This window comes from Astatotilapia calliptera, chromosome 6 (genome assembly GCF_964374335.1).
Source record: "Astatotilapia calliptera chromosome 6, fAstCal68.1, whole genome shotgun sequence".
Classification (NCBI taxonomy): Eukaryota; Metazoa; Chordata; class Actinopteri; order Cichliformes; family Cichlidae; genus Astatotilapia; species Astatotilapia calliptera.
The window spans coordinates 44,336,707-44,345,811 of record NC_137427.1 but is presented as its reverse complement, the minus strand read 5'-3'; the positions used below and the strand labels follow the sequence as shown (position 1 = coordinate 44,345,811).

Sequence of the window (9,105 nt, the reverse complement as noted above, 5' to 3'; positions counted from 1 at the left end):
CTGGATGTCTGGAGTTTTGATCTCCTCCATACCTGCTTCATGCCCTGGAGGACGGGGCTGTGGCTCCCCACACTCCCTAGCAGATCGTTACATGGAGAAACCTTTGGAATGCAAGCATGCTGATCCACACAGGTGTGCACACGGGTGTTCACAGACGCGGACTACAGCTTTCTTGGCTGCTGCCTCAAAGCACATTGTGCGCTGTTGATCTTGCGTGCTGCACAATATCGTTTAATATTTAGTATCTACTGATATCTACTGCTAGCTAGTTTATTGTGATGGTGCCGTTTTTTTTTATTATGTTGCTCTTTGTTGTTTGCTTTCTCTTCTGTTTTTTTTCTCCATACGGGTGACCCAGGAGTTTTGTTTTGTTTTTTTTGTTTGTTTTTTGTTTTTTTTTGTTTGTTTTTTTCTCTCTTCCCCCCCTTCTCACCGTCTCTTCTCCCCTTTGGTTTTCTTTCTCTCTCTCCCTCTCTTTCTTTCATTCTCTCTCCCTGTCCTATCCCCCAGTCATGTCTGTCCCGTTTGTAGGAACTGAAAATAAAATAAATACATAATTATTATAAAGGTCAATCAAATGGACCAATATGGCAAGGCCATGATGATCTACTTGGTAAAATAAATCCGCTTGGCATCTTTCTTGGCCTTAAGACAACAATTCTGACGGCTAAAGATCCAAACGGGACACAAAAAAAAAAAAAAAAGAAAATGTCGGTGTTGACGTGCAACGTTCCCTCTAAGCTGCGCGCGTGCACAATTGTGCACTGCTAGCACGGTCTCTCTGATGCAGAACAGCTGATTGTTCTGTAAATAGTTTGAAATGCTTATTTAAAAACGCCTTGGCTGCATTTTTAGGTAAACAGCTGCAAAAAACTTTGTTGTTTGCATAACTCAGTTACTTTTTTGAAGAAGTGAGTATATAATTAATTGCCCAACACTGGTCATTATTTACTGTACTTGCAGACAGAGTTACAGACTCTCTCCCAGACCACAGACTCATAATACAGTCAGAGCTTTATATATATATAAAAGAAAAGACAGTTGTGTTTTCAAAATTGGAGTTCAAGTTATTTTTCCTTCCAATAGTGTTAACATGCTGCACAGGTCATGAACAAGATTTTTTAAATTTTCATTGTAAGTGGGCAAAAGCAGGTAATTAAGAGTCGTCTAACATAAATGTAAACGCTGTAATTTGATTATTTTAATAAACATGTAATTTGGATGGATTGGATGCTGGCGTGACCACAGTGCGCACGTCTGCTGTTGCTCACAGTGATCCAAGGGACGCTCAGGGAGTTTGTGTTCAGACACATGAAACATTAGAGGGAACATTGTTGGCGTCCCAGCAGTTATCCCACCTGGAGGCCACTTTGGACCTTTCCTGTTTGGAAGATTGGAAGAACACTTACCGGCACTCTTTGAACTGCTTCAGTTCCCACCTGTCCACTCACTACCTCCTCCACCTGCCAGCAGTCTGCCCCCCCCCCCCCCCCACACACACACACACACTCACCCGCCATCACAAGTCACTCCCTCTCTCCCTCTCAGAGCTCCTGTGATCGCGTCAGCGTTGAAGTTCTTTCGCCGATAAAACTTATTTAACTGACTTTAGCTCAGAGTCTTATCTTTGAGTCCTCACCGTGACACATGGATACAATTACTTTTGCAGTTAATATGTTTGAAATATGTGTTTGTAGCATGAGACGCCTGCAGGCAAGATAGTTTTAAAGTGAACTGACAGATTTTCAGTGTTTAAGATTTTTAGTCAAAACCTAGAAATTGGTCCATAATGAGCACAAGTGCAGTGACACAGCTCTGCAACACCACAAATCACCAAAATCAGTGAGGTAGTGTCGGTGATCCACAGCGTGGAAGGATCTCTCAAGACAACAGTTAATGAGACTCATGCCTGGATCGTACAGTATATAGTATTGTCTTTAACAAATATCTAGCAATGCAATACACTAAGACAAAAAACAAATAATGCAGTTACTGTGGAACTTCAATATGCGGATGAGTTAGGATTCAATTCAATTTTATTTATATAGCGCCAAATCACAACAAAAGTCGCCTCAAGGCGCTTCATAGATACAGAGAAAACCCAACAATCATATGACCCCCTATGAGCAGCACTTTGGCGACAGTGGGAAGGAAAAACTCCATTTTATCAGGAAGAAACCTCCAACAGAACCAGGCTCAGGGAGGGGCGGGGCCATCTGCTGTGATTGGTTGGGGTGAGAGAAGGAAGACAGGATAAAGACATGCTGTGGAAGAGAGACAGAGGTTAATAACAGATATGATTCAGTGCAGAGAGGTCTATTAATACATAGTGAGTGAGAAAGGTGACTGGAAAGGAAAAACTCAATGCATCATGGGAATCCCCGGCAGCCTACGTCTATTGCAGCATAACTAAGGGAGGATTCAGGGTCACCTGGTCCAGCCCTAACTATATGCTTTAGCAAAAAGGAAAGTTTGAAGCCTAATCTTGAAAGTAGAGATAGTGTCTGTCTCCTGAATCCAAACTGGAAGCTGGTTCCACAGAAGAGGGGCCTGAAAACTGAAGGCTCTGCCTCCCATTCTACTTTTAAATACTCTAGGAACAACAAGTAGGCCTGCAGAGCGAGAGCGAAGTGCTCTAATAGGGTGATATGGTACTACACGGTCATTAAGATAAGATGGGGCCTGATTATTTAAGACCTTGTATGTGAGGAGCAGGATTTTGAATTCTGGATTTAACAGGAAGCCAAAACAGGAGAAATCTGCTCTCTCTTTCTAGTCCCTGTCAGGACTCTTGCTGCAGCATTTTGGATCAGCTGAAGGCTTTTCAGGGAGTTTTAGGACTTCCTGATAATAATGAATTACAGTCGTCCAGCCTGGAAGTAATAAATGCATGAACTAGTTTTTCAGCGTCACTCTGAGACAGGATATTTCTAATTTTAGAGATGTTGCACAAATGGAAGAAAGCAGTCTTACATATTTGTTTAATATGTGCGTTGAAGGACATGTCCTGGTCAAAAATGACTCCAAGGTTCCTCACAGTGTTACTGGAGGCCAAGGTAATGCCATCCAGAGTAAGAATCTGCTTAGATACCATATTTCTAAGCTTTTCAGGGCCGAGTACAATAACCTCAGTTTGATCTGAATTAAGAAGCAGAAAGTTAGCGGCCATCCAGGTCTTTATGTCTTTAAGACATTCCTGCAGTTTAACTCATTGGTGTGTGTTATCTGGCTTCATGGACAGATAGAGCTGGGTGTCATCTGCATAGCAGTGTAAATGTATGCTATGTCTTCTAATGATGCTGCCTAAGGGAAGCATGTATAATGTAAACAGAATTGGTCCTAGCACTGATAAATATTGTTTTGTGTTCTTCTTTACAGCACAGACTTCAGGCTTCCGTGGATGAAGAGTTTAACGCGGCACCCCTCTAGATGAATTCTGCCTACACATCCAATTTATTTATTAACTCTGTGAAAGTGGAAGATTTCACCACAGAATAAGAGAGAGAGAGAGAGGGCAACTATCACACAGGAAAGAATGAAAAGAGCTGAAAGCACCACATTAGATCTGATGAGGTTGGTCACAGGAGACTTTATATGCTCTTTAATTCAGTCTGATTGTGTTCCCACTGTGGTCAAATACACATCGTGGTCAAACGTTTCCAACTACTCATCATGGTGATGAATGTCATGTAATCGACTCTGCGTACTTTTCTTTTTTGAGGTGAAATAATTGTCCAGCATACACCTTTAGTGAGTGAAAAACGAGAGTTTGAGTTTAGTTTGGATTTCCTGTAACACTCACTGGGTCACATGTTTATATACAGGCTCAAAAATACAATATTTAGCAAAATGTCTCCGCAGGCTTGGAAAGTGGAAATCTTTGGTTGGTAAAGATGATGTTAAAGATGTAGGTTGTCACCTCAGCGGTGGTCCTGAGAGCCTTTTACTGTAATCATATGGGTCATTAATGGACATGAGCCAAGGCATTATTACAGTCACAGGAGCCAGGGTATGACTGGGGGTTGAAATCCCTGCATTTTAGGCCACTGATAGCTGTTGTCGTGAGCCACCCCCTCTGTTCAGTGAAGCTCTTCCAGTTTCTCTTCTTTTCTTTAAGTGTATACGTCCTGGAGAGCTGGCACTCTCTTTAGGTTGTGCCATGCATCCATGGAGAGGCTCTCCGAGGACCCAGGAGACAAAGGAAAAGTTTCAAAACGCCCACAGGAACACAGAGAAAGAGCTAAACTGGGTCGACTATAACCAGGGACACAAAAAACTGTCACTGGGCCGAGTTATACTACCCTTTGAATCAATAATAACAGCATCAGCAGTTACAGCCCTGCCCCGGCTTGTGCTCCGCAGCCTGTGGCAGACTGCTGGTGTGTCCTCAAGTTGCAGATCCAAGCAAACCTCTTCCCACACTGGTTGCAGCTGAAGGGTTTCTCCCCCGTGTGAACCCTTTGGTGCTTTTTCAGGTTTCCAGCCTCAGAGAAGTGCTTCCCACAAGTGTCACAGCGGAAAGGCTTCTCGCCTGTGTGCACTCTCTTGTGGACCTCTAGATTGGACAGGCCAGAGAAAGCTTTTCCGCAGGCTCCACATACGTAACTCTTCCTGCGGCGCTCTGTGGGCAAAGTGCATGCGGCACGATTTTTATTAAGGTTAGTGAGGAGAGTTGTCCGATGCTGTGGGGCGATGGCCACCTCAGTGCTGGCCAGCGGTGCTACAGCTCCCCGGACTGATAGAGAGGACTGTGGAGCCCCAGCTGTCTTGGTTTTACCTGTTTTACTAACAGCACCTGTGCTGGAGGACGGTGTGATTCGTGAGGGAGGGACGGTGCTTTCCTGTTGAGAGTAAGTGTTGCCATTTTGAAGCTGCTGCACTTGAGCCTGTGCTGGTGTTCTCCTCCAGGAAGGCTGGGAAGATCCTGGATCCTGCATTCTCAAAGACGTGGGTGCAGAAGTCCCTGAGGAACCAGAGAAAACAAGGAATCAGCTGTCACTAAACTCGGAGCCAGGCAGTTATATGTGATGGTTGCTTTTCCAAGGTGAGCGCTATTAATTCTCTATAGGCTCGTCTTGTTCGTGTATTTACTCATTTCTCTTAATGGTATTTCTGTGTAATACAAGTAAATATAAATATATATTAAAAATAAAAGCACCAATGGCTGCACCAGTAAAAACATACAAGGAAAAACAACAAATTCATACGGCAGAAACACGCAAATCAACAACGAGAGCAGCTAAAACAAGTGTGCGCACGCACACAAAGGTTGTTGATCCCTCAGTTTGAACTTCATGTTGCGACTAAACGGCTGTCCATCCTCTCCTCCTCCATCACCGTGTGGTACGCTGGAGCCACTATCAGGGACAAACAGAGACTGCAGCGTGTTGTGCGCTCTGCTGAGAAGGTGATTGGCTGCAGACTCCCATCTCTGCAGGACCTGTACACCTCCAGGACACTGCGGCGTGCAGCCCGGATCTCAGCTGACCCTTCTCACCCTGGACACAGTCTGTTTGACCTGCTCCCCTCAGGCAGGAGGCTCCGGTCCATTCGCACCAGAACCTCTCGCCATAAGAACAGTTTCTTCCCCTCTGCTGTTGGACACACGAACAATAACCGTATGACTGTTCCCACCACTAACACATGACCCTACGCTGTGTTCACTGCATCATTCCATGTTTGGCACTGATCACCACCTGCACTCATGTATATATCATGTATATATCTTTCTACTGTTTATTTAAGCGTTATCTGACAGTATGTTTGCACTAAGTACCGCAGCAATTTTCCTAATGTTGTAAACCTGCTCAACATTTGGCAATAAAACCCTTTCTGACTCTGATTTGTTAAACTCAGCGTCCTACTCACTGCACTCACTCTGCTGGTCCACAGACTGTGACATTAGCATCTTCAGACCCTAAAGCATGCAATAGTACAATAGAGACTTTTCATCACCAGTATCTTTTTGTCAGGCTTCAGCAATAACAGCTGCCACAATGACCTCAGTGTGTAAAGGAAAGCTTAACTAACAATAATAATAATACATTTTATTTGAAAGCGCCTTTCAGAACACTCAAGGACACTGCACACAGCAGAATAACAAAAGCAACATAAAAGCCAGCAGTTTACACAATCATAAAAGCATAAGACATAAAACAAATTTAAAATAGCAGAGTGGAGAGGTTATGTGGGATAAGCTGTTTTGAACGAGTTTTGAGTTGGGACCTAAAGAGAGAGAAGGAGGTGATATTTCTTAAATCAGGAGGTCAGGAATTCCAGAGTGGAGCAGCTGAAAGCCCTGCTCCCCATGGTGGCAAAACAGGGGGAGGGGACGGAGAGAGAAAGAGAAGAAGAAGATCTGAGACACCGAGATGGGGCGGTGATCTGAACCAGATCAGAGAGATGATGAATAGTCTTAAATGTGTACAAGAGTATTTTGAAATTGATGCAATATTTGACCAGGAGTCAGTAAAGCTGCTGCAGGACAGGAGTGATGTGGTGGACAGAAGAGGTCCTGGTGATGATACGGGCAGCAGAGTTCTGGACGCGTTGAAGCTTGTGGACGGATTTCTGAGTAAGACCATAAAGAAGTGAATTACAGTAATCGATCCTGGAAGTAACAAGGCTGTGGACAAGAATGGCAGCGGCATGTGGGGTGAGAAAAGGACGGAGACGATTAATGTTGCGCAATTGAAAATATGCAGACCGAGTGACATTATTAATGTGTGAATCGAAAAGTACTGTCGAGGATGAGACCCAAGCTTTTCACAGAGGAAGAAACGAAGACCAGCGAGTTATTGATAGTAACAGAGAAACTGTTGGTTCTGGATAATGTAGATTTAGAGCCGACCAAGAGGAGCTCGGATTTGTTACTGTTGAGTTTAAGAAAATAAGAAGAGAACCATGAATTTAGTTCAGCTAAGCAGAGGGTGAGGGAGGACGGGGGAAGAGCAGCATCAGGTTTAGTGGACAGATACAGCTGGGTGTCATCGGCATAACAGTGAAACTGGATATTATATTTATGTCCAAGTGGAAGAAGGTAGATAATGAAAAGAAGGGGCCCAGGACAGATCCCTGGGGCACGCCAGTGGTCAGAGGGAAGGGCTGAGAACTGAAGGATTTGAGTTGAATAAACTGAGTGTGATCAGACAGGTACGATTTAAACCAGGCTAGTGGAGTATGGGAGAGACCGATAGAGGCCAACCTACTGAGAAGTATAGAGTGAGAAATAGTGTCGAAAGCAGCGCTCAGATCGAGGAGAATAAGAATGGAAAGTAAACCAGAGTCAGCTGCCATAAGAAGATCATTGGTTATTTTTATAAGCGCTCTTTCAGTGCTGGACTGGAACTGTTCATACAGATTATTATTAGTTAAATGTGAGTGCAGTTGTGTGGCTCAAGAATGAGTCCAGCACACAATCACCCGTCTGCTGTCGACCTGTCTGCTATCACTTTGATGACCACTCCGACGTGGCACCAGTGGAAGCTTTGACAGCACACACTACTGGTTTTAAGTACGTTGATGGAACATCAATAAAGTGATCCAAATATCTGAAGGTGTACACAGGCAGAGCAAAACAACAGCATTAAGAGGCCGTACTGAGGAAAGCAGACAAAGTGTTACCCTGTGATGCAGACAGCCGGCCTGCAGAGGAGAAACTCTGCCCTCCGCTCGGCTTCAACGCCGAGGACGTCGAGGTCTGTGGTGGATCGAGCACTTGCCAAGGCTGTCGACGAGTGTCTATGATAACAACTCTATCCTGGTCACGTTCAGTTGACTTGTTAGGAACAAATGCACATGAAGAGCCACCAGGAGCTGACACAGGGTCACTATCAGGGGCCCAGCGGGTGAAGAAGGTTTCCAGTTCAAAGAGAGAGTAGTCACAGCTCGTGGGGTTGTTGCTGCATCGCTGCTGCTGCTGCTGCTGCTGCTGCTGCTTGGTTGGGTTGGCTGGCATGTTGGTGTCTGGTACCCTCAGCTGGGCCGCCACAATGCTGCTGATATCTTCTGATTCTGCAGGGGTCCTTTGAGGTACTGCAACCTGGAAGGAGAGCAGAAGAAGGACCAAGCTTCATGACACAGGCTTACAGGACTGGGTTGAAAGTTTGAAACTAACAGAAGTTTGCTCATCCTTTTCTTAAGAGAATGTACAGAGAATTATAGTTTCTGTACAAATGTAACAGAAAATGTAACAGAAGCCACAAACTAATCTGTGTACGTGCTCCACTGACAGAAGAGCTGCCACAACAGTCACAGTGTGGTTACTTTAGTAGTCAGAAGGTATAGGCTGAGTCGCGTGTCCTCTAATTAGAGCGAAAGTGCCGTCTGTGTATGATGACGATGCCACAGACAGCACAACACTTTTATTTTTCACTCAGTGTTACACTGGACTGCTTTGGTTAGAGAAAAAAAAGATGAGGTCATGAAGATCCCTACAGGAAAATTCATTTCTATATCTATATCATAAACCATAACGCAGTGACAGCGGAGTCCAGCTATCAGCCAGCTCTGTGGTCAATGGTACACTGACCAGAGGATTAAGCTGGAATGTTTCTGATGGGGGAGATGTTGGAGCACCTAGAGCATAGGGAGCCCTGCCCTGGTCCAGGTTGGAACCAAGGACCTGGTAGACGTTTCTTCCTCAGACAAAGGGAGATTCTCAGACATAGACTTCAGGAAAATGTAGCTGCTTCTTCCTTTTAAAAGGAGTCAGGGGGTTTTGCCATTTGATTACAATGAGTCCTGGAAACTTTCCATTACAGGTCCTGGTGGGAAATATCTAGAAAATACTGCAATTCAATTTAACTTGTGTTTACGATAACATGGCACTAGTTCAGCACTTTAACAGTGCTAAATTTATTGAAAATTGCTGCACCTATTTCGATTTTCCCAGTTTAGCACAGTTTGTACAAGTCTGATGATGCTGAAGTATTTAGTACAATATTTGGTATGAGCACATTTATGTTCCTCTTTTTCTGTCATTTCTATAAGTAGTCTTTAGGAAAAGTTCTCTAGGCTTCTTGAAGGACATCCACAGCTCTTCTTTGGATGTTTCTGCCTTTTGTTCTGTAAAAGACTATCCCAAACTGCTTCAGTGATGTTGAG

The 9,105-nt window shown here is 44.3% G+C and overlaps 1 protein-coding gene and 1 pseudogene across 4 annotated transcripts in view; both read right to left on the bottom strand.

Annotated features, from left to right (window-relative positions):
• Nucleotides 1-306: 306 nt before the first annotated feature.
• On the bottom strand, nucleotides 307-3,409 carry LOC145429271 (uncharacterized; annotated as a pseudogene). The gene has a single exon (XR_013909509.1). The product of XR_013909509.1 is annotated as an uncharacterized LOC145429271 (transcript).
• A 160-nt stretch (nucleotides 3,410-3,569) lies between these two features.
• Nucleotides 3,570-9,105, bottom strand: part of LOC113024569 (uncharacterized) — a 29,302-nt gene continuing 23,766 nt past the window's right edge. For all 3 annotated transcript variants that reach the window (XM_080302540.1, XM_080302539.1, XM_080302541.1), the window contains exons 7-8: nucleotides 7,624-8,041; nucleotides 3,570-4,963 (exon numbers count right to left, since the gene is read on the bottom strand). In XM_080302540.1, coding sequence (XP_080158666.1) covers nucleotides 4,332-4,963; nucleotides 7,624-8,041 — 1,050 coding nt within the window. In that variant the 3' untranslated portion in view covers nucleotides 3,570-4,331. The remainder of the gene's footprint in view (nucleotides 4,964-7,623; nucleotides 8,042-9,105) is intronic.